The 24,833-nt window shown below is 56.1% G+C and overlaps 10 protein-coding genes across 11 annotated transcripts; 5 read left to right on the top strand and 5 right to left on the bottom strand.

Annotated features, from left to right (window-relative positions):
* Positions 1 to 481: 481 nt before the first annotated feature.
* Positions 482 to 2,586, bottom strand: ASF1 (Histone chaperone asf1). Its single transcript, XM_047985212.1, has 5 exons — positions 2,562 to 2,586; positions 1,714 to 2,512; positions 1,625 to 1,664; positions 1,267 to 1,575; positions 482 to 1,213 (listed from the first exon to the last, which is right to left on the bottom strand). Exons 2-5 carry the CDS (start codon positions 1,820 to 1,822, stop codon positions 829 to 831), a joined length of 843 nt encoding a protein of 280 aa, XP_047841189.1. The 5' UTR covers positions 1,823 to 2,512; positions 2,562 to 2,586; the 3' UTR covers positions 482 to 828.
* Positions 2,587 to 2,637: 51 nt separating this feature from the next.
* Positions 2,638 to 6,113, top strand: RNA14 (mRNA 3'-end-processing protein rna14). Its single transcript, XM_047985213.1, has 4 exons — positions 2,638 to 3,439; positions 3,495 to 3,926; positions 3,979 to 4,993; positions 5,039 to 6,113. Exons 1-4 carry the CDS (start codon positions 2,837 to 2,839, stop codon positions 5,947 to 5,949), a joined length of 2,961 nt encoding a protein of 986 aa, XP_047841190.1. The 5' UTR covers positions 2,638 to 2,836; the 3' UTR covers positions 5,950 to 6,113.
* A 1,551-nt stretch (positions 6,114 to 7,664) lies between these two features.
* On the top strand, positions 7,665 to 10,654 carry ago1 (Protein argonaute; the record flags this gene model as incomplete). The annotated part of the gene is made up of 2 exons (XM_047985214.1): positions 7,665 to 7,877; positions 7,932 to 10,654. The coding sequence occupies 2 exons, from the start codon at positions 7,665 to 7,667 to the stop codon at positions 10,569 to 10,571; spliced, it is 2,853 nt and encodes a 950-aa protein (XP_047841191.1). The 3' UTR covers positions 10,572 to 10,654.
* A 1,762-nt stretch (positions 10,655 to 12,416) lies between these two features.
* On the top strand, positions 12,417 to 13,372 carry JDV02_004034 (Lysozyme). Its single transcript, XM_047985215.1, has 3 exons — positions 12,417 to 12,630; positions 12,681 to 12,811; positions 12,876 to 13,372. Exons 1-3 carry the CDS (start codon positions 12,492 to 12,494, stop codon positions 13,170 to 13,172), a joined length of 567 nt encoding a protein of 188 aa, XP_047841192.1. The 5' UTR covers positions 12,417 to 12,491; the 3' UTR covers positions 13,173 to 13,372.
* A 532-nt stretch (positions 13,373 to 13,904) lies between these two features.
* On the bottom strand, positions 13,905 to 15,158 carry JDV02_004035 (uncharacterized protein). Of its 2 annotated transcripts, XM_047985217.1 has the most exons (3): positions 14,817 to 15,158; positions 14,196 to 14,699; positions 13,905 to 14,139 (listed from the first exon to the last, which is right to left on the bottom strand). In XM_047985217.1, the coding sequence occupies exons 1-3, from the start codon at positions 15,119 to 15,121 to the stop codon at positions 14,118 to 14,120; spliced, it is 831 nt and encodes a 276-aa protein (XP_047841194.1). In that variant the 5' UTR covers positions 15,122 to 15,158; the 3' UTR covers positions 13,905 to 14,117. The 2 variants fall into 2 exon arrangements, with proteins under 2 accessions (XP_047841194.1, XP_047841193.1); XM_047985216.1 differs by having other exon boundaries at positions 13,905 to 14,747.
* A 715-nt stretch (positions 15,159 to 15,873) lies between these two features.
* Positions 15,874 to 17,749, bottom strand: JDV02_004036 (uncharacterized protein; the record flags this gene model as incomplete). The annotated part of the gene is made up of 3 exons (XM_047985218.1): positions 15,874 to 17,260; positions 17,316 to 17,423; positions 17,478 to 17,749. 3 exons carry the CDS (start codon positions 17,747 to 17,749, stop codon positions 15,874 to 15,876), a joined length of 1,767 nt encoding a protein of 588 aa, XP_047841195.1.
* Positions 17,750 to 18,246: 497 nt separating this feature from the next.
* On the top strand, positions 18,247 to 19,710 carry JDV02_004037 (uncharacterized protein; the record flags this gene model as incomplete). The annotated part of the gene is made up of 1 exon (XM_047985219.1): positions 18,247 to 19,710. The coding sequence occupies exon 1, from the start codon at positions 18,286 to 18,288 to the stop codon at positions 19,708 to 19,710; it is 1,425 nt and encodes a 474-aa protein (XP_047841196.1). The 5' UTR covers positions 18,247 to 18,285.
* Positions 19,711 to 20,783: 1,073 nt separating this feature from the next.
* Positions 20,784 to 22,334, top strand: JDV02_004038 (uncharacterized protein; the record flags this gene model as incomplete). The annotated part of the gene is made up of 2 exons (XM_047985220.1): positions 20,784 to 21,214; positions 21,281 to 22,334. The coding sequence occupies 2 exons, from the start codon at positions 20,784 to 20,786 to the stop codon at positions 22,332 to 22,334; spliced, it is 1,485 nt and encodes a 494-aa protein (XP_047841197.1).
* A 14-nt stretch (positions 22,335 to 22,348) lies between these two features.
* On the bottom strand, positions 22,349 to 23,614 carry JDV02_004039 (uncharacterized protein). Its single transcript, XM_047985221.1, has 2 exons — positions 22,637 to 23,614; positions 22,349 to 22,565 (listed from the first exon to the last, which is right to left on the bottom strand). Exons 1-2 carry the CDS (start codon positions 23,555 to 23,557, stop codon positions 22,395 to 22,397), a joined length of 1,092 nt encoding a protein of 363 aa, XP_047841198.1. The 5' UTR covers positions 23,558 to 23,614; the 3' UTR covers positions 22,349 to 22,394.
* Positions 23,615 to 23,793: 179 nt separating this feature from the next.
* Positions 23,794 to 24,627, bottom strand: JDV02_004040 (uncharacterized protein; the record flags this gene model as incomplete). Its single annotated transcript, XM_047985222.1, has 1 exon — positions 23,794 to 24,627. Exon 1 carries the CDS (start codon positions 24,466 to 24,468, stop codon positions 23,794 to 23,796), a length of 675 nt encoding a protein of 224 aa, XP_047841199.1. The 5' UTR covers positions 24,469 to 24,627.
* Positions 24,628 to 24,833: the final 206 nt, after the last annotated feature.

Raw genomic sequence — 24,833 nt, forward strand, 5'->3', positions numbered from 1 at the left:
CTGGTGAGAGTGGTGTAAGCACACCTTGACTAGCATGCTATAACATGCGGGCTTGCCATAACGCTGCATTGGCACGGGCTAAACCGCACCCGACGACCGAACGCCGCCAGGGCTGACGGATCGTCGACTCCCTAGGATGAGGCGTCCACTGTCGAAAATGGATGGCTTCCCGTCGGCTCCTCGCGGTTGGACGCGGGAGGCGCTGCCCCGACGACGCCCACTCATCAAGGTCGTTTGTTTCCGCTGTCGCGGAAGGACGAGCTTGCAGCGATGGAAATTAGCGTCCCAGCGGAGCAGGGTAGGCATCTGGAAGCATGCTAGAAATGGAATCTTGTCAGCGCCGGGCGGGCACCAATGGGTCACAGCTCCTGCAGCCTCGGAAACAGCCACGGCTTTATCTCGACGTCGCCAGTTGGCAAGCTTGCCTGGCTGGCACCCACCAGCCCGCAAACGCCTCCAGGACCCTCCCGAAGCACCAGGCGCGCATCAATCACCTGTCCCGTGACATGTCCAGCCCGCCTCGACGTGAACACTCACTCCCGTGCAGACATCCTCCTCCCCTTGGTAACATATGTACTGCGGGTCTGTATTGTGCATCAATCGAAATATACTGTACTCAAACCGCATCGCCTTCTTCGCCAAACCGACCAACTCTGCCTCCCTGGATATCATCATCCTTCGTAGTCCTCGTAACTCCAAGTGAAAGCCTGGCAGACACAATGCCATGGAGAGCCATCCTGGGCATTAGTTTAGCCGAGCCCATACGCCAGGGAACACCGTCCTCCAGCGGGGGCCACCCTTCCTCGCCCTGATGCAATCGGGACCCAACTACGAGGCGACCGAAACGGGCTTGGACGAGGCCGCATCCGCCGGCTTCTCCGCCTCGTCAACCTCCATGGCATCGTCTTCGCTGCCTTCACCCTCTCCCTCTCCTTCGCCGTCTTCCTCCTCGAGCTCATCTTCGCTCTCGCCCTCAATGTCGACGCTGCCGTCCTCGGACATCTCGTCCTCATCCTGGCCGTTCTCGTGGCCGTTAGCCTGCTCCTGCTCGACGCCCGCCATCTCGGCGTCGTCGCCGACAGCCTTGACCTCGGCAGAGTCTTCGGCTGCCTCCTCGTCGGCTTCCTCTGCGCCATAATCTTCACCGTCGGCGACGAGGTCGGCCTCGGGCTGCTCGGGTGGGAACTCGGCAGGGGCAGAAGCCTCGGAATCCCTAGTAATCCATCAGTTACCTCGCCAGGGTTGTGACCATGACGGGCCACGTACCACTTAATGGCAAACCGAGTCACGCGGGGCTTCTCAGCCAGCACGTTGCGCTTCACACGTTCCACGATGGGCTTGGCGGGAGGCTCCGCGTTCAGCTCCTCCGAATCGTACTCATTGTTGACATAGTATCCCACGCGCACAAACTCGCGGCCATCGTAGGCACAAGTTAGGAGAATCACCGTCACGCCAAGGATGTCGGCATCGGGAATGCGTGATGTGCTGGGGGCATCTGCCTCAAAGATAAACTTGTTGACGCCGACGGGCACGGGTCCAACTAGCAATGAGTCGAGCTCCTGGTCGTATTGGTCGCTGCGAGCCATTAGAGAGAGAAGCAGTGCAGCTTGAGGGGGCAACTTACGAGGTGGCAGAGCCGACGTAGGTAAGTTTCCATTCCAGATCTAGGCCAGTCAGTAGGGAAGCGCCTACGAATGAAAAATTGCCACTCACCCTTCTCCAGAGCCTCGAGGCACTCAAAGGTAATCTCGAACTCGTACTTGTCGGTGAATTTGGCGGGGTTGTTGAGAACCTTGACGCCTAGGAGCGAGACGACCGACATCTTGGTGGTGGTGAGGCGCGTGCCTGGCTTGGGGTTCCTGACGATTCACGGGGATTGGCTTTTTGTTGTGGCTCGGGCAGGCACTGTGCAGTCGGCTTCGGGATTGGGACAGGTGCGCGTTATCGCACGTCGCAAGAACGTAGGCTTGACAGTGTTTGGATAGATGTGGCGGGCGCGTGATAATGTTGCGAGGGATGTGTCTGTTTATGTGGGTGCAAGAGAGGAGAAAGCGGTGAAAGCGGGAGGCTGGCGAGGATGGATAAAGCGATGGAGGGAGAGAGCAGGAGCGAGGGATGGAGCGTCACGGTTGCCGTGGTGGTGGGACGCGCTTTTTGGCCACGACCGCGTTGAGAGGTTCTGTCATGCGCCACTGGCCGGCTGGGTGAACGCGTCGGACTTTGGTGGCAGCACTGGAGGGGGACTCTGCTAGGGGGGGGGGTCGGGGCGATTGGGACACGGGCTCCTGGAACGTGGGTACCTGGTAGACGTCGACCCATGGGCTCACCGCCTGATGTGCGCTAAGCCGAATCCTATGTTCTGCCGGGTGTCGGCGAGATCGCGACAGAGCTTGCCGGCTTGCTGCTCATTGCCACCAGCGCCGCCCTGCCTTTGACCAAACCCGGAGCAACGTTGATTCGCCGACCTTTGTATGCCCGGCATCAACGGCATCAAAAAAAATCATCGGCTTGTCTGGCCCAAAATTATTCACATTTGCAATATCGTGTCGGGGACTTCGTACCTGAATGCGCGACGGTGAGGAGGTCTCACCCCCAGCCTTGCCCGTCACGTCGAGGTCAGTTACATGCGAAGCGCGGCGCCAGATCACCGCCGCGCCGCGCATTCCCCTTGTTTCAAGCAATGCTAAGTCAGTAGGCAGCCAGACGCCATCCACGACACATCACGCTGTCCGACTACAGTCAACGTGCTTGAGGGTGCTGCAGGGTCAGGGAGACACCCATCTCGCAGGAAACCCACCCCAAGCCACACGAGACCTATCAGCGAGTACTCAGCGAGATGGCTTCTGAAGAGGTGACATGGGGTGAGGAGGGATATGATGGTGCAGGTGATCCTCAGATCGAGCATAGCGAAGAACAAGTCGAAGACTCCGCGCAAGACTCCCACGTGCCAGATGATGCGGCCGAAGATGGGGAAGACCAAGAGGACGACGCGGACGATGGCGGGGACTACGATCCAGAGTCCATTGCATTCGAAACGAACGCCGAACCAGACAAGGCCGCTTCTGCAACACCATCACAACGACCGGCAGCGTCCAAACCCAAGATGGCGGGCGGCTTTCTGGTCGAGGTCTCCGATGATGATGATGATGACGACGACGACAATAATGCTCAGGAAGGCGTATCGACCCCCGACCATGGAGCTGCCGGGAATAGTTCGATCAAAAATGGCGCATCCCCGGCACCCGCGAGCGGCGGCCCATCCCATCCACCTGGCATGGCCAGCCTTGACCCTGGCGCGCTTCTCGAAGCTCGCATTAAAGAGGACCCGCGTGGAGACATGGATGCTTGGCTGAACCTCATAGCCGATCACAAGCGCAGAGGCCGGTTAGATAACCTTCGAAGCACATATGGCAGGTTCCTGGATGTGTTTCCCCAGGCTGTAAGTGAATGGTCCCCGCAAAAACCAGTCGAATTGCTGACGGGGAGACTACTAGGCCGACATTTGGGTGGAGTGGATTGAGATGGAGCTCGGCCACGACAATTTCATGGAAGCAGAACGGTTGTTCGGAAAGAGTCTCATGACCGTGCTGAACGTCAAGCTGTGGACGCTGTACCTCAACTACATTAGGCGCCGCAATGACCTCACCAATGATCCCACCGGCCAGGCCCGCCGTACCGTTGCTCAGTCGTACGACTTTGTCATTGACAACATTGGATGCGACCGTGACTCTGGTAACATCTGGCAAGACTATGTCAATTTTGTCAAGAGCGGGCCCGGTCAGGTCGGTGGCACTGGGTGGCAGGATCAGCAGAAGATGGACCAACTTCGAAAGGCCTACCAGCGCGCTATCAACGTGCCCATGTTGACAGTCAACAACTTGTGGAAGGAGTATGATCAGTTTGAGATGGGTCTTAATAAAGTTACGGTATGTTGCACCACTCACCCTCTCCTCTCGCAAGCCTGCTGACACTCCACAGGGGCGCAAGTTTATCCAGGAACGCTCGCCAGGATACATGTCCGCAAAGAGCGCCAATATTGCCCTGGACAACATGATGCGCACTCTGAAGCGCACGAATCTGCCACGACTCCCTCCAGCGCCTGGATTCGACGGGGACGAAGACTTCAGGACCCAGGTCGAAATGTGGAAGAAGTGGATAGCGTGGGAGAAGGACGACCCCCTGGTCCTCAAAGATGATGAACCCCCGGCTTTCAGACAAAGGGTGCTCTACTGCTATAAACAAGCTCTGATGGCTCTCCGATTCTGGCCTGAAATCTGGGTTGACGCAGCCGCCTGGTGCCTGGAAAACGACGTGCGGGACAACGACGGAAAACCAGTAGGCACTGAGCTGCTGCTACAGGGCATTGCGGCCAACCCCGAGAGCGTTCTTCTGGCGTTGAAACATGCGGACCATATCGAGAAGAATTACCCCGAGAAAGAAGGGGACCGGTCAGAGTACGCCAAGGCAGTGCGGCAGCCTTTTGACACAGTCCTCGACACGCTCTACAAGATGGGCGACAAGGTCAAGGAGCGTGAGAAGTTTGAGGTCAGCACGCTTAAGCAGGCAGCCTTGTCGGAACCGCCGGTGCATGAATCTATCGAGGATGACGAGGATGATGACGAGGAGGCGAAGAAGCCCAAGTTGTCACCAACGGAGCAACGCATTCTGGCTATTCAAAACGCATACGCGGCCGAGTCCCAACTGCTTTCTCGCACCATCTCTTACGTCTGGATCGCCATGGCCCGTGCCATGCGTCGCATTCAAGGCAAAGGCAACCAGACCGAAGGCGGCCTGCGCAAGGTATTTACTGACGCCCGGCAGAAGGGCCGTCTCACCAGTGACGTCTATGTTGCGGTTGCCCTGCTTGAATCTGTCGTGTACAAGGACCCTGTCGGTGCCAAGATTTTCGAGCGTGGCTCCCGTCTTTTCCCGAATGATGAGAACTTCATGATTGAATACATCAAGTACCTCCACGCAAGAGACGACACAACGAGTGAGTTTCCGCCTTCCTTTTTATGGCTCTTTTCTAACCTTGCAGATGCGCGTGTCGTCTTTGAAACTTGCGCCAACCGTCTGGTATCGAAACCGGAGACGCTCGCCAAGGCGAAGGCTCTGTACGCTTACTTTCACAAATACGAGTCCCAGTACGGCGAACTCTCGCAGATCTCCAAGCTCGAAGAGAGGATGGCCGAACTCTTTCCTGAGGACCCCAAGCTGAGCTATTTTACTGCCCGATACTCGTCTGACAAGTTCGATCCCATTGCGGCGCCGATCATCATCTCCAAGGCGGTGCAAATGCGCCCCAAGCAGATCGTTCCCATCATCGAGCGCCCGCCCTCGGTTCGCAACAGTGTCGCACCCGTTCGACAGGAACAGAGCCCTCGGCCGCAGTATGTACGAGCGACGGCGTCGCCGAAGCGACCCTTTGGGATTGACGAAGAAGAGCTTAACCCTCCCAAGCGGCTTGCTAGAGGCGTGTCTCCGCTCAAGGGTGCTGCAGGCAGACGCCTTGACCAGCAGCGCCGCAACCAGACGTCTGCTCTCCACCGAGACATTACGTTCCTGCTGGGCATCATGCCACCAGCCCACAGCTACGATGCGCCGCGACTAAACGCGACAGCCATGGTGTCGCTGCTCCGCGACACGCAGCTGCCGGACTACAGCACCTGGCGGGCCAAAACCGGTGGGCAATATCGACCGTTGCCCCAGGGTCACGCGAGGCAGACTTCGGGAGATTACGGCAACAGGCCTCTAAGCCCGTATGGACGCGTCGCGTCTACCGCCGGTGGCTACCGCAACTCACCCCTTAGGACGGAGAGTGGAGGGGCGTTCGCCACAAACCCGTACGCGCCTCCTGACGGCGGAGCGCCGGCGGTGGCCTGGCCGCCGGCGGCAGGAGGCTATGGCGCGCCCGCGGGACAATACGGCGGTGGCTATCGTTTTCAGTGAGTGGCAGATGTTTCATGGGTTGGGGAGGCTCTAGTGGCTTTTGCATGTCAAGCATCTCGCAAGGCGTTTGGTAGATGAAGGGGGCCCGGATCTAGGCTGGCTGCCACACTGTATTTTACTTGGCCTCTGCCGATGAAGTAGCAGCCGCATCACTACGAACTGCGGAGGGAGGGGGGCGTGCCAAGGCGGATGACCGTTGCATAATCGCCAACCGCCTGTCTTATTGCGGAAAGCGGTAGATGCACTCTGTTGAACTAGTCGGGTCTGAGGAACAGCTGACGAGTGGCTCGATGGTAGCAAACACCTCAGCTCTGCACCTGGTAGATAGCGAGAATCCCACGTACCGTTCTGCAGCCTGGTTAATGCTATAAGCGTTATATTTGGTGTGATGACATGTCAAGTCGCGATGCGGCCACGGTCGATAAACACACGCAGCCCGCGCCATGCCGGACGGCCTAATGGCCGTCTACCCAGGATTCGGAGAGACGAACCCGCCATCTCATTGTATATGAGGCTGACCTGGAGCTGCTGCTGCGCAGTGCACGTGGAGTGTCTACTGGGACTCGCCTCAGGAGATGGCAGCCCAGAGAGGCCTGCACTCTCTCGTCTGGTGTTATCTCCATCTACAGCGCAGAATCTCGCCTAATGCACTCTGGGCCACTGAGAGTTGATGTTCATTACTTAGTAGGTGCTCGTGAACAGCAGTTGCTGCGTTGCCCGGCCGCCTCTCCTGCTGCGTGTGCGGCCTGCCTGCCTGAATAGCCTGCCGGGCCACCTCACCCTCGCCTATAAAAGCACCTCTTTGCTCCTTTCCTCCTTCCCTTTCTTTTTTCCCTCTTCATCTTCACACAGCATCGCGGCCTCCTGCGCCCCCAACTGCCCGGCCCACGGCTTCAAGCGCGTCAGGCATCACAATCAAGGTAAGTTGCAGTCGTTTCAATCGGCCTCATCGTCACCCCCGTCATGCCCCGTGGCTTCGCAAATTCCAAAGCCTTGTCGGGTAGCTTCCTGCGCCGTATTTTGTTCGGGTCTTGCCTCTGTAGCCGCCTGTCAGGAAGCTGCAGTGTCTTGGCAGCTCCGTTTGCACCTCCCTCCTGTCCTCGAATCGCGCGTTCTTGCCCACTCGCACTTCCACTCGCACCCTACGGCTACTGGGCTAACTCCAACCTACAGGCACGAGAACCTGTGAAGGTCTCTCTCCATCAACTCCAACGGATCCGACCTAAACGCTAGCGAAGTTACACCAGCGTTTGCTAGTGGCTTATTGAAGCGAACACCCTCGACTTCTGATTAGGTACGTCCATCTATACTTTCAATAGGTCCGCCTTGGTGCGGCTCTGCGTGCACCCCAGAGGATACGCGGGAGTCTCGTGCACCGGGGTCTGATACCATGAGCACCTCTCCCTTACGGTCATAATACCTGCTCTCTATCTGTATCCACCATTGGAGGAAAGCCGATTTTTAAAATCCCTAAGAGCACATGTCTTGATTTGCTTTCGAAATCCGTTTCCACTGCTCAATCTCAAGACACTGACCAGAGGCATTAGTCCGACAGGATGTCTGATCGGGGCCGATCTCCCGCTCCATCTGGAGGAGGCGGCTCTGGGGGCCCAAGCCGCCGAGCGTCTCCTCACGGCTCTGCCACCGGAAGCCGTTCTGCGTCGCCTGCCCGATCTGCCACAGGCAAGGCCCCAGCGACAGGATGGACCGCAGGCATGGGTTTCGACCCGGCCAAGTCCGCAAAGGCCGAAGACAGGGGAAACACTCGTGTCGAGCTTCCACCTGATGCTTACGTTCCGGACACTGCCAAGTCTCAGTTCACACTGAGAAATAACAAGTACAACACGGAGGGCAAGCCTGCCCAGGTTGAGGTCAACCAGTATCGCCTCAAGTCCTTGGACTTCACCAAGACGATCTATCAGTACGATGTACGTATCCACACCCGCGCCTCGAGTAAGCAAAGGAGACTAACATTTCACCAGGTGACAATCTCTCCCGACCATGAGAAGAAAAACGTCATTTTGAAGAAAGTATGGACCCACGAAACGACGAAGAAGGCACTCGCGCCATACAAATACCACATGTGGATTTTCGACGGCAAGAAGCTGGCATGGTCCAGCACATACGTGGATCGCGGCGAACTGCGATTTACCGTCGACCTGGATGACGGCAAGCGTCCACCTGGCGCTCGCCCGCGTGAGGGCGGCCAATTTCTTGTCATGATTCGGCAAACCATCACGGTGAACATGAATTCCATCCAGACATACCTTCAAAAGAAGGCGTCTTTCGACAATAATGTCCTCCAAGCAATGAACTTCTTGGACCACTTGATTCGACAATATCCGTCGCAGAAATTGCTTTCGATCAAACGCAACTTCTACGAGGTCTCGGAGCGAGGCCAACCTCTCACCGGAGGAGGATCGACAATTGTTGTACACAAAGGCGCCTACGCCTCAATTCGAATGGTCAACAATCTGGCCCAGGGTGGAATGGGACTCGCGCTCAATTGCGACGTGGCCAACACTTGCTTCTGGCTTGGACCAGAAAGCCTGGACACTGTTGTCCTCCAATTCCTCGCATCCTGCGATCGGAGGAGATGGGGCTCGCTGACGCCCATAACCATGGCCAGGGAGTTTTGGCCGGTCAAGCACAACACTGGTGTATGGGCATCTTCGGATGCCTTCAAACAACTCCGGAAGATGCGACGCCTTCGGTTCAGGGTCGACCATCCGAATCGCAAAGACCGGGAAAAGGTCTTTACCATTCAGGACTTCGCCTTTGATCAGAAATATGGAGCCGAGGGAGGCAACGCCAAGAACGTCACATTTGAGTACAACGGAAAGGAGATATCGGTTGCCAACTACTATGCGCAGAAGTACAAGGCCCATCTCAAATACTCCAACCTGCCCCTCATATTCGCTGGCAAAGCCGGCTGGTTTCCCATGGAGTTTGCCATTCTCGAGCCCATGCAGCGTTACCAGTTCAAACTCAACCCAGACCAGACAGCTGCCATGATCAAAGTGGCCGTGACCCGTCCGCAACAGCGCAAAGCGGACATTGTTCATCACGCATCCAAGCTCAAGCAGGCAGAAGACCCTTACCTCAGAGAGTACGGTGTCAAGTTCGAAACAGCATTTGCGAAGACAGAGGCTCGCATCATTGCCCCGCCTCGTGTCGATTTCTCCCAGGGCAACGCCGATCCGAGATTTTCTGGCCGCTGGGACCTCCGCGGTAAGAAGTTTTGGCGACAGAACTTAGCGCCGCTCGCGAACTGGGGATTTATAGTCATGGATGGCTGTGTCAATTTTCCGCAGCTCCAAAATTTTGCCAAGACATTTCGGTCGACATTCTTGGGCCATGGCGGGAAGTGCCCAAATGACGCTATGCTTCTCAACGTTCCCGCGGACATGAAGTACAACGGAGCAGAGGCCCTGGCTTGGGCACATGGAGAGGTTACCCGTGCACGCGGATACACGCAACTGCTGTTTGTGGTTGTTCAGCACAAGAACAGTCCCCACTACGAGCGGCTCAAGAAATCGGGAGACTGCCGATTTGGCATCCTCACGCAGGTAGTGAACGGTGAGGCCGTCAAGCGCAACAACGGCCAGTACCATTCGAATGTCTGCATGAAGGTTAATGCGAAGCTTGGCGGTGCAACGTCTCGCACTACGCCTCCGTGGAAGACTGCGCAGACGTATTTTCCCAAGGATCGTCCGACCATGATTATCGGCGCTGATATCTCACACACGGCTCCTGGGAGTAATGCGCCTTCGACTGCGGCGATGACAATGAATGTGGACCGCGATGCCACCAGGTTTGCTGCCATGGTGGAGACGAATGGTTACCGCACTGAGGTGCTCAGTCCGTCAAACATCCGCTTCATGATGCAGAACTTATGCAAGCAGTGGCAGGCGGGACACGAGGGGTCCTACCCCAAACACATCATTTACTTTCGAGATGGTGTTTCTGAGGGGCAATTCGCCAAGGTTCTGCACCGTGAGATTGGTGAAATAAAGGCCTACTTCCGTGACAACAAACCGGCCAACCCCAACCTTGAAATCCCCAAGTTCACGGTTGTGGTCGCTACAAAGCGCCACCACATTCGGTTCTTTCCCCAACAGGGTGGTGACAAAAACAGCAATGCCCTTCCAGGAACGCTTGTCGAGAAGGAAGTTACCCACCCTTTTATGTGGGATTTCTATCTCTGCTCGCATGTGGCGATTCAGGGCACGGCTCGGCCTGTGCACTACCACGTCATCTTGGATGAGATGGGCGTGCCGGTAAACGAGTTCCAAAAGATGATTTACCATCAGTGCTATTCGTATGCACGCTCGACGACACCCGTGTCGCTCCACCCTGCGGTGTACTATGCCCATCTCGCTGGCAACCGCGCTCGCGCCCATGAAAACGTGGCGACCAGCGAAGGATTCCGTGCCGGTGCCAAAGGCCATGAGATGATTCGCGACCAGGTTGCGAAGGGCATAACCATCGGAAGCATTCCGGAGGGCACGGAGGCTCCACAGCTACTGGCGCTCGGTGGACGACCCGATCAGAAGAATGGCCCGGTTGAGGGGGAGATGCGCCAGCGAGAGTTCTTCCGCGGGACCATGTGGTACATTTAAGTATCTACTTTTGAGTGGTTTGCTTGGCCTCAGAGCATCGTGGTTCATGAGTCTCGAGAAGACAAAAGGGGACGGTTTGGCGGTGGAGTGGCGGCGGAGGTTTCCAAGGGGATGGTTTGGCGGTGGAGTGGCGGTGGAGGTCGTATCAGATAGGCAAATCGCTGATGCGTAACATCTTGTCCCTCGTATGCATATGTGTGTGAGGGGCATTATAGGCTATCCAACTGGTCGTCACATTCACGGAGTACGTGAGCTTGTCTCTCAGTCTCGCCTTTGGAAATGCGCCGAGCCGGTCAATCGGTCAACATGGGCTGAGGTCGGGCCTCTCTGTATGTGCGAATCGGGTCGTATCTCGTATGTTCCCATCTATATTGCTAGCCGCAGCTGTCGTCACTAGGCAGCGATTATATCTGACGACTGGAGGCAACTTTATTCGACAACCGCTGGGGTTGGTGTTGACACCGCCGTCTTTTTCTCAGCTCAGCTATCCTCCTCAGTAAACAGAAGACAAAGAGGTGTCTGAGGGGGTGGCGGATAAAAATAGTAAAGTGTGCCTGAGACGGAGCGGTGCAACGCTACGACGACTAAGTGCCAGCGGGCCAATCGTTTCATGTTCCAGGCGGGCGGTAGGGAACCCCGGAAGGATCGCCGCGCTGCCACGAGGTAAGGTATTTTTGGAGGGGGCCATGAAAACATTGATAGGGGCGCATTGTTTTGCCTAGAAGGGGACAATAGTGTACATCAGTGGATTAAGACAGAGATCGGCGGATGGATAATCGGGCAGATGGGATACCTCGTAGGCTCAGCTGAGCCCTAGTAGAGGATGGGAGACAGAGGGGGCTCAGACTTGCAGAGGAATAGCTCAAACTGTATTTTGGCCGCGAGTTTCTGAGTAAAGCTGCTATATTGCAGCTCATTCCTCATTGTTAAAGGTCTCAATGGTCAGGGCAGGAGGACTGCTACTGAGCTGACAAGTGTACAAAGTAGGAGACAGAACAGGACTACTGCCTTGACCATGTACCAAGTGCTTTCGTTTGACATGAGCTGCGAACTCTACCTTGGCTGGCTCGATTACAACATGAAAGTAAGCCAGCTGGCGGCCGTGTTGGGCAGACTCTTGTATCTTCAGAGTCAGGCGCAACGCACGAAGTAAGACGCGGAGCTTCACCAATTCTGGCTAAGAGGCAGCGAGTCGTGAAACTAAAGATGAGATTCCATCAGCGGGGTGCGACCAGCCGATCATGGCGATTTTCAGCTCGTCCGCAAACCCTCGGAGCTGTATCTCTTCTGACGTCCCATCAGTAGAAGCGTCATCCAACTACCGCGCCTCTGACGCAGGGCATGTGGAAATGCCGAGCGCTCTCCCCAGGGCTCGAGCGATGACAGCAGCCAAGACCCTGAGGCTGATTGCTGGGGCCGCTCAGGGGCTGGACGCCTCCGGCCGGGTGTAAGCAAGTTGCCGGCCGGCCGATTGTTCTGCCGTGGACGGCAAAGCAGATGATCCGCCCTCGCCACGAAGCCTGTGCCAAATTGATTCGATCAGCCTACGATCAGCATAAGCACGCTATATGGTATGCGACTCGGAACGTGCGCCTCGGCGCTGCGCAGTGGGCGGATGCAACGCTCTGCCTATGTGACCTCAATTGATGTTGCAACGCGGGGATAGTTAGGACTGGCGTGGACACGGTGATGCTCTAACTCAATAGGCTGGCTCACCGAGACGCATTAGGATCAAAGCAGACGGACAAAAATAACTTGGTAGAATTCAGCTTGTCGCCATCGTCTATATAAAAGGATCCCAGGGTGCGTTTCTCGACGACATCTAATAGAGCACCACTAAAGACAGCACAAACAGCGATTACACAGCCCCGCCCAACACCGCTTGACTTTATCAACTTGCACCTAAGAACGACCGCTAAAATGGTTCAAATTTCCACTCAGACTGCCGTTGTCACCCTCCTGGGTATTGCCTCGGGTGTCCAGGGCTGCGCCGCGCCCAAGGCCAACCAGCCATCCATCGATCTTGTCGCCGAGTTTGAGGGCTTCAATCCTAACGTTTGTAAGTGAACTCCAGACGGCAAAACGGGGATACGCGGCTGACGGCAACAGACAAGGATCCCGTCGGCAAAGACACCGTCGGCTACGGCCATCTCTGCCAGCAGGCTGGGTGTGCCGAGGTCAAGTACCCGATCCCGCTGTCGGTTGAGAACGGCAAGAAGCTCCTCAGTGATGACCTGGCTGTAAGTAGCTACGTAATGACTTGTTTTATGTATTGCAGACACAGCTAACAACGATGGGACCTAGGTCGCTGAGACTTGCATCACCATGTCAACTGCGCAGGCAGTGACGCTCAACGCCAACCAGTACGGCGCGCTCGTGAGCTGGGCCTTTAACATTGGCTGCCCGCAGACGCGCAGCTCAGACCTCATCAAGGGTCTCAACGCAGGACGCGCCCCTGGCGACATTGTCCCCATCGAGCTGCCGAAGTGGAACAAGGCCGGCGGTCAGGTCCTGCCTGGCCTTACTCGCCGCCGCAAGGCTGAGCTGGACTTGTTTAACACGGCAACTGGAGACGGTGCGCTGCCCGCACCCGGCTGCTGAGCTGGCTTGTCATCGTGTATATACTCGAGGGAACCTTTCGCTACCTCATGTCAAGCATGTCCGTATAAGACAGGCGGCTCGGATGACTGGCTTTCCGCCATATAAGTATACAATGCGTACGATAGACGGCTGTATGATTATTTGGTGACCGACGGCAAGTGCAACGGGAATCAAGGCCATTGAAATCTGGTCAAAAGCGATCATTGCGGTCCTATTGATTTCATGGGAGTGATAGCCTCGTGACGAAAGTGCGCAGAGAATAGACGTCTGTGGTGCAGTCTGTGTTGCCCAATGTGCATTGCCCGAAGTCAACAAGTCCTTGTGAGCGCATATATACGGTGAGAACTCCTAGTCGCGCTTCTGTTACCAATTAAAGGGTCTACGAACCGTCGCATCTCTGCCCTGGGAAGAAGTTACGTACCGAACCTCGGCCGAGAAGCCCGATGACTGGAGCCCGTGGCGTAAAGAGCGTGTAAGCGGTTTAAGGCCACTGAGCTTTGGTACAGCCCGGCGGTAAGCTTAGCAATGGGCTCCCAGTCAAGCGCACCCTTATTGTGTTGGATCTTACCTGTTTCATGGCTTGACCTGCTAGTCTGTTAGTGTGAGGCCCACGTTCTCGGACCGCTTCATGCTGTTCGTATCAGGTTGAGCGGACACACGAACGGGGTGCTAACCAAGGTGTCTAGCAGATTCAATATCGATCTTGCGATTATCAGCAATTATGCAGAAAATGGCAGGCTAGATAATTTCAGCGTGACAGAGTTAGCCTGACAATTGGAAGAGCGCCATGTTATTTATTCCCCCAGCCAGATTCTCCAATTGCTGCCTTTTCGCTCATGAAGCAATCAACCTATTATGTGAGAACCGGGAAATATGACAAGGCGCATTAAATACAAGTCATTAATCGTAGAACTCCTCGCCACGCGATCTCGGCTTTGGCGTCCATCATTGCATATGTAAGATGTTCCTATCTGCCATGTTGGGTACATGGGATTCGTACGGAGATAGATAGGTCAGGCTAACTCAGCTGGTTTTTGATGTTCGCCAGGAAACCTAGCAGGCAGTTCTGATAACTTATGTTCCTGCTGACACACGTACAAGTCGCTCTTTGGATATGGTTCCGGCGGCGAGTTCCCCTTCGTGGTTGTCTGTGGAAGCCGGCGGCGGCGCAGGAACATGAAGAAGAACAGGCAAGCAACCACGAGGAAAGCGGCGGCGCCAACGGCCCCCGCCGCTATGCCAACCTTCTCTCCCGTGGACAATCCTTTGTCTGGCTGTTGCGGCATTGCAATATTGGTCGGTCGCGTGCTGCCTGTTGTCTCGATCGATGGTGACTTGAGTACGGCGGTTTGGCGTGTCGTCGTCGAGGTTGCGCTCGCAAAATCCCCTGATTTCCACCTGATAGCTAAGCCATAGGCGTTGACGCCTCCTCCGTCCACTACAGTGGTGGTCCAGCCAGAGCCGACACGACTAGTAGTGTATGTCACTGGTACGATGGCAGGATAATCTACGGTACACAAATTCGTGCTGTACCACGGCCATGCGCCGTCAGTTTGTTGGTGGCATGTGTAGGAGCTGTGGTAGCCTTGGTCAGAAGGCGAATACAGCAACACCAGACCGGAGCCTCTCCACTAAGGTACTTACATAGGGCAGCATGTTGCTCGTGTCTCGCTGCCGACGATGCTTGAACAGGCTACTTGGTATCCCGATGGGCAGACTCCCGGGGAGAAGTAGCGCGTGGGTACCTCTGTCCAGCCTGACGGAAAGCAAGCGGAAGAGCTGGACGATCCGCCGAGCTGAAAGTAGTTGCAGCGGGTGGAGTGACAATCGACAAGTGAGCCCGTGTAGTCGTACTTATACAAGTCCACTAGGCAGCTGGACTCAGGGGTGAAGGTTGTGGTCAGAGCCGGAGCTTGTGTTGTTGTTGGCGTGGCCGTTGTGACAGACATCTTTTATGTCACGGCATGAGCAACGACATGTTCGGTGATGATGGCGAATGTTGCAACGGCCAGGTCGGGAGAGGCAGAGCCGGCCCTCTCGTGCATTTAAACCTCGGGCTTTACGCATCCTGCAAGTTACAGGGGAGCCATGAGCATAAATCGTGTACCAATCACTGATGATGGCCGTGCCAAGTGCGGCCTTCTTTTAAGCGCCCAGGAGAATGAGGCTGGCCGGTGTTGGTTCCGCCACCCAATCGCGACCGGTTCCCAACCGCTCTCATGCGGGCCGCGGCTGGACGCGCTTATTAGTGCCCCTCTCGCAAACCGCTTGTGCGATCGTGCCGTTTCCGCAGCTTTTTTATAGATACCCAGGAACATGAAAAAAAAAAATTAAAATCTGCATGGTTCTGCATGCTGGACGGAGCCACATCGTGATCGAAGAAGCTGTGCCTCTTCTCCGCATCTCCCAGCTGAGATATAAGCTACTAGAAAATTCGTCTCTATGCAGGTAACACGTGGGTCAGCAGTGAGCACGAGTGTTTGCTAGATGAGCAGAAAACCCGCACGGGAAAGAGGGACGTGACATCTTCTGATACCTCAGGGCTCATGAAACTATAAGAACATAATTGCTAAGTATAATATTTTTATACATATTGTCGAGCTATAAAGCCGCTCGACTCTTGAAAATAAGCTGCTATGTGGACCGGAAGCAAATGAGAGCCCCATGTTGCATGGAATTGCCAATACCTGTAACTGGTCCTCTATCGGATACCACCCCTTACGCCTGTGTACCTTTTGGCTTGTCCTCTTTGGGGGTTTGTCTCACTGTCGCTGGGCTTTGCCTCCTCCTCGATAGGCTTGTCCTTCTTCCTATCTTCCATGCCAAAATCGGTGTTATTGTCACTTCTGAGCGGAATCTGCTTCATGGTAGCAACAGCGAGAATTCCCACCGCCCCGAAGGCAATGGCAGCCTGCCAAGACCGCTGGAGCGCCGTACTCTGCACATGAATGACCTCAGCGCGCGTCTCTGCCGATAGCAAGTCGAGAAAGTGCTTCTGGGCTGCCCCGTATGCGCCGCCGCCTTCGAAGTCCGCAGCTATCGCTGCACTGCTGCTAATAGCTCCGTCACCCGCGAGCTCCGAAGCCCGGCTAGTATAGATAGTGCCGGCGATGGCGACTCCCCACATGATGCCGAAACTACGCATAAAACCCCACGTCGCCGTTGCCAGCGCCGTGTCCTTGTCCGTCAGCGGGGCTAGTAGCGCTGGGAGCATCGCTCCCATGCCAAACCCTGCGCCGAAGGACTCGAGCACCTGAAAGCCTACCCAGGCGCCCATGCTCGAGTTCTCATCTAGAAGTGTGAAGAGGCCGAACCCGACGACGATTAAGGTGAAACAGACGAGGAGAATGGGCTTATACTTACCGAACTTACTGAGAAGTAATCCACCAATGATGGCGCCCGGAAGAAGTGCGAGGATGGTAGGGAGAAGATCGATGCCAGCCTGGTAGGCCGTCTTTGCTAAAGCGCCCTGGAAGTACACCGGGAGAAAGTAGAGTGCCCACATGGTGACGATGCCGTGGAGGAAGGTGAGCAGAAAGACAATGGAGCTGATGGAATTGCCAAAGAGGTGCAGCGGCATGATGGGATTGGGCGTGAGACGTGCATTTCCTTCAAGCACGACGAAGGCTCCCATTGTGGCGATGCCAACGATCAACGGCACCAGTACTTGATACGAGGACCACGGGTGTTGCCCTCCTGCCCAGCCAAGCGCAATCAGCACGGGGACGGTGCCGCTGACAAAGAGCGCGTTACCCATCCAGTCGAGGCTCGAGAACTTGGTGGCCCACGTCTGAGACTTGTCGTATTTGACTCGCAAGAAGAAGAACAGCAGCACGACGGCAACACCGCCAATGGGCACACTCATGTAGAAAGCCCAGCGCCAGGTGCTGTAGCTGACGAGCAGTCCGCCAAAAAAAGGACCGAGAGAGGCTCCAATGCCCACCATGCCGAACACGGCACCCATATAGGTTCCTCTCTCACGGAGCGGCACCAGGTCGCAGATGATGATCTCGCAGAGGACGCCGATGCCTCCGGCTCCGATCCCCTGTATGGCTCGACCGGCGATCATGGTGGCCATGTTCTGGGCTCTGCACTTGTCAGTAGATACTCTGCGCCGCCGCATGGGACGAAAGAGCAACCTACCCGCCGCAAATACCACTCCCAAGCATAAACATGAGCCCGGCTATTATCAGGGGCCAGCGGCGACCAAAAACGTTTGCAAGCTGGCCATACATGGGCATCAGAGACGTCCTACGGATGTTTAGCATCTCCGTTTTGGGGCAGGGGACGGCCAGGGGAGCTTACATGGTCAGGAAGTATGCGTTGGAAACCCAGATGAAGTTCTCGCCGCCGTTCAGATCAGCAACAAGTGATGGCATCACCGTTGAGGTGATTGTAGCTTCCGTAGACGTCAAAAGGCTGATGAGAGAGAGCATAACAATGATGGCCCAAAATCTCGGGCCCTTCTCAAACGTTGGTGGGCTCTTCTCCGTGGTCGCTCCATCCTGGGCATAGACAGAAGCGTCTTTTGGCCCCAGGGTAGAAGCGGCTGCGTCTGGAGCATCTTTTGACTCCATGGTCGAAGCTGCAGCGTCTTGTTGTGCCATCGTGGGTGCGCGACAAGGTCAGCAGTAGTGATTGGTGTCGCTCGTGCTCTGGGCTGATGGGAAGGTAGCCGTCTGTAAGGCTGAATGGGAATGTCGCAGCATGAGCCTTGGTCCCCTTCTTGCAGAAAGTCGACGGGAGCTTTTCTTTGAATTATTTTGCACCGGCGATATTTTGCGAGGGAGCTGCAGGTACACATTTCAAGGACCGAGAGAAAGTCGGTACGAATCATGGGTGGCTCCATGCTCTTTGGGAGTGAACACACCGCGGAGGGTTTCGCACCTCGCAGGGTTTCGCTTTCCTTCGCGTCTGACGTACCCGGTGATTGGCTGCGGCCACAAACCCTCCGAGGAGGTTTTCTGGTTTCTGGCGTGCGGCAACATGTCCAACTAACAACCAACGTGGTTGTTTATCGCCAATCCTTCCTGGCCAACCATGCCCAGCGTCGTCGTCTCAGCCCGGTCATTTTGCAATCGTTTTTTTGTGTTTCCTTAAGCAGGATAACAATATGCTCAAGCCGACAGTCAGGCGCTCTGCCTGCGACCAGTGCAGAGCCAAGCGAGTGCGGTGCCTTCGCGCCGAAAACTGCACGGCACGTTGCGCCCGCTGCTCCCACATCGGCGCGCGATGCGTGACAGGCGCCCCCGGCCGTCCCGGAAGACCACCCAAGTCGCGTCTCGTCGATGGTGGCAGCACTCTGAGGGGCCCCGCGGTGAGCCCTGCCGACGTCTCCTCGCCTGGCCCGGGGCGGCATCGCACGTCGACATTGCGAGACATGGACCATGTCGAGGTTCATGCCTCTGCGACGGCAGGCCAGCCCGCGCCGGCCGGCGCGCCTGCAAGAGCGTTACAGTGCAGGGCAGACAGGCACACGTCGTGGGACTGGCTGGACGGCATCGCTGGGTCGGACCTCGCGGGTTCCAGGTCCGCGGTGCATCCGCCTCCGGCCGGACATCCGTTGGCGTATGGAGCACAGCCTGATCAATGGGGAGCGCCAGGCGACAGGTCCGCTTTCTTCGGTCCCTCTTCGATCGAGCAAAGCCTTGCGCCGAGCGAAGATATCCTCGGCCTGGTGAATCAGCTGAGCAGTCCATCACAGCTTCAGGGGCTACTCAGTGCAGATGATGCACTCAAATCGATGCTCCACATGGGCCGGGACTCTAGCACTGCGCTCGATATGGATATTGATCCGCTCCTTGATCCGTGGGAGGGCGTCCTCCCCCCAAGTCCCCTACCACAATGCTTCAGGCCGGCAAGCTCGCTGATACGGTTCCGAGAGGAGATTGATCAGCGCATTGCGGCGCTGGATGCATACTTCTCGGACCCCCTCAAAGTCGCGCAAAGCTGCAAAGAGGAGGGCGCGGACCGGGTGGCCGAGAATCCGGTTGCGCTACTCCTTACGTGCTGCAAAGAGTTCATCGACATTATTCAGAGCTTGACACCGGCGGGTCTGATGCATATACAGGGCGAGTATGCGCTTAGCACCGAGATTGTGCTCTTAGCTCTATCGAGCTACCTTGCATTAATGAGGCTTCTCGACTCCCTATTCTATGCTATCTATAAATTCATCTGCCAGATGCCGCCGGACTCGTTCAAGTCCGTCAAGATCAAGTCGGTACTCCGCATCGGCGGCATTTCTTCACTTCAGGACATGCCGCTAAAGATATATGCCATAGGCATCCTCGATGCCATCCAGAGTCAGGTGCGAACCATAGAGCGCTTCATGGGGATTCCAACCGAATGCTGCCTCTCGAGCGAGGCAGCTACGTCACCCGCGGCGGCCGCCCCGGGGATATTCGCCCGTGCAGATCGAGCACGGTTATTTTGGGCTGCTCTGGCACAGGAGGATATCAAGTCACGACGGGGTAGCAAGTCGTACGTAGATTCGATACGAGCCAGTATCCAGGACTCGATGAGATTTCTCGATGACTAGGTAGAATTAAGATATGATAAAACTACTACCTATCGTAATGTGCCTAGAAAAAGAGAGGAGGTTTCCGTTAAATGCCCTTGCCAATAGACAGTCCCGCCACCCTCTCTAGTATCAAAGATATGATACTTTGTACTTCGTATGTGTCAGACAGTTGAGGATTCTTTCCAGGAAGCCTACCAGAACGTCGACCTGCGAATTATAGCGGATAGCATCGACGCAGCTGTTAGTGACGCGCGTACCGGCGGCATGTCATGCCCGGGTACCACGCTTCTGCTCTATAGAACAGTTGAGGCTGGATGCATACGAACCTCGCAGCAGGCGATTCAGAAAAGCCAAGGGTAGCTTATAAACAGAAAAGCGGGGACACATCCAGGTTGGACGCAGTGCCCCGCTTTCGTCCTGCTATGGATGCAAGGCCCGCGCTGCCCCACCGTACTATCGGGCAAATCCAACCCCTGTTCATGTTGATTTTGAAGAGTACTGTACATAAAGGCAGTTGACCGAGCCCACACTCTACCAAGAATGGTGTGCGCCATTTGCGGGGTTTGATCGCGAGTTGTGAATCGAGCACACGCGATATCGTGTCTTTGAATTGCTCCCTGTGCACCTGCCTGGACACGTCAGTAGTGAATCGCAAGATGCCTCCTCCTCCCCCAAACTCGCGTGGGCGTAGATCGACTGACAGCGTGTGAGTTGTCCTTCCAGCCAGCATGACATATGAATAGCGCCTGACACTCATCGAGTTGTTCCGCGTGCCGCCAGCGCAAGATCAGATGCGACCGACGGCGGCCCGTGTGCGGCTTTTGCTCCCGAGCCGGCTTTCGCTGTCATTACCAGGTGTCACAGCAGCCGCCCGGGCTTAGAGCAGGATATGTCTCGCGACTGGAAAGTAGGATTGGTGTGTTCTATTGCCCGTTGGAAAAGAGAGCTGCAACACAAAGCTGGAGCTGATTGACAATTGCATCACAGCTGTTCTGGAGCGTTCGTTCGAGGAGCTGAATAGCCGCATATCAGATTGCGATGCTGGCTGCTCCTCGTCGACGCAACATGAGATCCAGCATCGGGCTGATGGAATGAACGAGGTTGCACTCGCGCCAGAACCTTCACATGATACGCAAACGACAGGGGCGGCATTCGCCTTCTCAGAGCAAGATTTAGCCGGCTATTGCGCGATATGGTTCCAAGAGTATCACTCGTGGTTCCCGATCTTGCACGAGCCTACGATTCTCGAGACATGCGGGCAGTGCCCTGGCCGATCCGACACCCCCGTCCCGCTCGTTCTTAAAGCCATCGCGGCCGTTGTCGTGCCTACACAACCTCGTCCGCAACGAGTCTCCGCGGCTCAAAGACAACGATGGCTGTTGGACCTGGAAGACGACATCCTCTCTGCCGCCACGCATGATCTCTCTCTCCAATCGCTTCAAGCCCTTCTCATTCTTAGCATACGCGTCTTTGGGACGGGAAGGATGGCGCAGTTCTACAACCTGATGGCGCTCTGTAAATGGTGAGCACCGCATCAGCGACGGCCCCAGTGTGGACATAATTGTACCGAGACTAACGATAACGACAGCGTTAGCACACAACTCGGCCTCAGAGACCTCGTTTACTACCACTGCGCCAATTATGGCGTCCCCTCCGCCATTCCGCCACGCATGCTCTTCATTCCCTTTACCGTTGTAGAGCGCGAGGAGAAGACGCGCGCCTTCTGGGCCGCCGAGGCGCTGGACTCCATCTCGACCCTCGGCGCCGCATGGCACCTCTCTGTGCCGCGCCCCGAGCCTGCCGCCACGGCCCCCTGCGACGAGGAGACGTGGTGCTTCCCCGAGTCGGTGCTGGCCGCGTACCGGTTTGGCGACGCCGAAGCCCCCTCGCCCTTCTCCCTCTTCGTGAGCCTCGCGACCAGCGAGCTCTGGCATGTGCACCGCTTTCTGCAGCAGTCGTACGACAGCAAGGCGGCAACGGATACGGAGCGCAGGCAGGCGGATTGCGATGCCGTGTATCAGCACCTCATGTCATGGAAGGCTGACTTTGAGCGTGTCCTGGCGGTGAACGCGCCGCCATTTGTCGACTTGTTCTCAACCGGCTACTACACCGATCAGCACCCGAATAGCATACTGATACACTGCACCATACATAGCGCAGTGGTTTCGCTATATCAACGATTTATCGTCCTGCCAGACACTACCTCCTACGGCGGGCAGTCGTGGGCGTGTGCTGCAGATCGCTGCATTGCGAGCTGCGAGTCCATGGTTGCCCTCATCCGCACCGTGCCCGACGCCACGCTCGAATCCATTAACCCGTATGTGATCTTCTGCGTCTTCATCGCCGCTCGATTTTATGCCGTTCACGCACGCACAACTGGGTCATCAACCCAAGACAAGCTGTACCTCTTGATATACCCTCTTACGGTTGCAGCGAAGAGGTGGCCCTTGGCAAGGCAGTTGAAGGCGGTGCTGGATACCGCTGTAACAGAAAGCCGGGGCGAGCATGTGGGGGATCATCCTCTCCCTGTTGAGTTCTACGACCTGCAGTATCTTTTGTGGGACATTCATGACGCGCTGAGGAAATGGGCGCAGGCTAAAGACCAATCTCTGACACATCTCGAGAGCGCACTCACTGCATAGTTTCTGGCCGTCTTCTCGGACATATCAATTTCAAAAGATGTGTTCTGTCAGGCTTCGACGTCAATATCCACTACTGTTGAAAACGGCGATGTCAGTGAGCCTCTCAGGTCTCTCGTAGATGCCCAACTCGCTTGCCTTGATCGCCAAGGCCAGGAGCTTGGAATACGAGCGACACTGCGCAAGATTACCGCCCATGAACCAAAAGTTCGGATGACCACTGTACCGCCACATCTAGGTGAAGTTAGCGACCGAAATAGTTTGTGGAACGCAAGAAGCTACTCAGGCATAACTGTGCAACTTACCGAGTTTACCTCCCCCTCCGCGTCGAGATCCCAGACCTTCCCGAGTCGACTTGACACTTTACTCCCAAAGATCTTCCGCGCTGTGCTGTGCATCGTCTCATAGCCGGTCGCAAGAACGACGATATCAGCGGCAAGCTCTGTCCCTTCAGCGAGGACCAAGCCGTGCGGCACAAACCTCCTCACTCCTTGTCGACTGACCTTGACCTTGACCTTACCATCGATGATCAGCTGGCTGCATCCCACGTCTATGTAGTATCCACCTCCGCGCGTGATGTATTTGCGGTATATACCGCTTCTGTCCTCGCCGTAGTCAAGCTGGAAACCGGCCCTGGCCAGGCCCGTCAGTGTCTCCTCGTCAACGGCGCTGATGGCCTTGGTCCCGTGCACGTTGAGTGCGAACTGCACTGCATTGGGCATGCTCTGGCCGACTAGATCGCAATCCTCTGTTGGTGGCCCGCCCTCTTCATATGAGCCGGTGTGCAGCATGGGCATCCCCCCGCTCGCCGTGAGAACGTACGTCCCACCGCGTTGCAGCATCGTCACCGAGCCAGCACCGCACTCGTGGAAGTTCTGACACAGGTCATGGGCTGAATTGCCAGAACCGACCACGACGATGTTCTTGTGCGAAAGGTCTCCGTGGATGGACGCGTCAGTGTGCTGGCTGGCGTGGTACACGACACCTCTGTAGCCAGTCTGGCCCGGGAACTGAGGTATAATGGCATCGCCAGTGTTGCCAGTCGCGAGAATCACGTGCTTAACCTTGAAATGTCGTGTCACTCCATCGGCGCGCTTTACTGTGACAGTCCACGTACGGTGCCTCTCGTCGAAGGACGAGTCGCGGAGTTCCGCGCCGCACCATACGTTGAGCTCCATCAGGGTCGAGTACGACTCCAGCCAGTCGGCCAACTTGTCCTTGGCCATAAAAAGAGGCCAGTGCGAGGGAAAAGGAATGTACGGGAGGTGACAGTAATGGATAGGGTCATGGGTTAGTAGCGTCTGCATGTGATGTAAGTCGGCGGCATATCCGGGAGGGCGCGAGGGTACTTCGGGTAGGCACCAAACTCACTTTGTAGCGCATACGCCAATTATCACCAACACGTTGGTTCCTCTCGATCATCAGGGCGGGTACTCCAAGCTGCTGAAGGCGGGCCGCAATACTAAGCCCGGCTTGGCCTTTCATCAATGTTTAGCTTCAGCATCTTAAAAAACGCGCGATCAGAGTCAAGGCTGTGCTCACCGGCACCCACCACAAGGACAACAGGATCCTTGTCGATAAAATCTCTCTGCCTCTCACGGCGCTGCTGCCAGCTGCCGTCCGCCGGGTTCGCATAACCAATCGGGCGGCCGGAGCCTAGCTTTTCCTCGTGTCCCTTGAGCTCCTGAAGGGTAAAGTTGATCAGGTAGCACTTCCACTTCATGTTGTGATTATCGTTGGGGTCCATGATTAAGCGAAGCATGCCCCTGCCCCGGCCAACCCGTGTCTCAAACTTAAACATGGTCTCGATCCATTGCAGCCCGGCGCACGGCGTTTTGAAACTGGGCTGGAAATCCCCGCGTTCGCAAGGGCGAATATTGCTAATGCCAGAATGACGATTGCTTTCAAAGTATTGCCGCACATTGTCGCGACCCGGGATGGTGCGAAAGTCCCAACTGACGGCAAGGAAGTCCCGAATCCAAGTATCCTCGACGAATAACCTTGCGAATTCGTCGAACCTGCCTGCTTTAATGACCCTCTCAAACTCTTTGGCCCATGTTTCTGTGATGGCTCTGGCGAGTACATGAGACGTGCTACCCTGCTGCTTACACTTGGGAAGGGTAATTGTATGAGCCATGTCGAAGTCCGGACGGTTGCGCAATTTGCACAGGAAGAAGGGCAAACAATGTGACGAGGATGAGAGCCGGTGCTGGGTGTGTTTCGGCGCAAGTCGACAAAGTTATACTCCCAACGGACGTTGTAGTAGCTACATTAAGGCAACACATCTTGGCAGGGTCCTGCCGACGACACGGCCCGTTGATCTTGCGCCTCGCTTTCTGTCAGGTCCACCTGGGTATTGCGACAAACATAGTCCGACGATGGAAGGGCCTGCAGACACGATAACCGCGAACTAGACACGGCGCGGACATGGCCCGAAGCTGAGAGGCCCTGCACTCCGCGCGAGAAAGCAAGACCGTGCGGACGGGCGTCCCCGCACCCGGA

The sequence above is a fragment of the Purpureocillium takamizusanense genome, chromosome 3 (assembly GCF_022605165.1).
Source record: "Purpureocillium takamizusanense chromosome 3, complete sequence".
Lineage (NCBI taxonomy): Eukaryota > Fungi > Ascomycota > Sordariomycetes > Hypocreales > Ophiocordycipitaceae > Purpureocillium > Purpureocillium takamizusanense.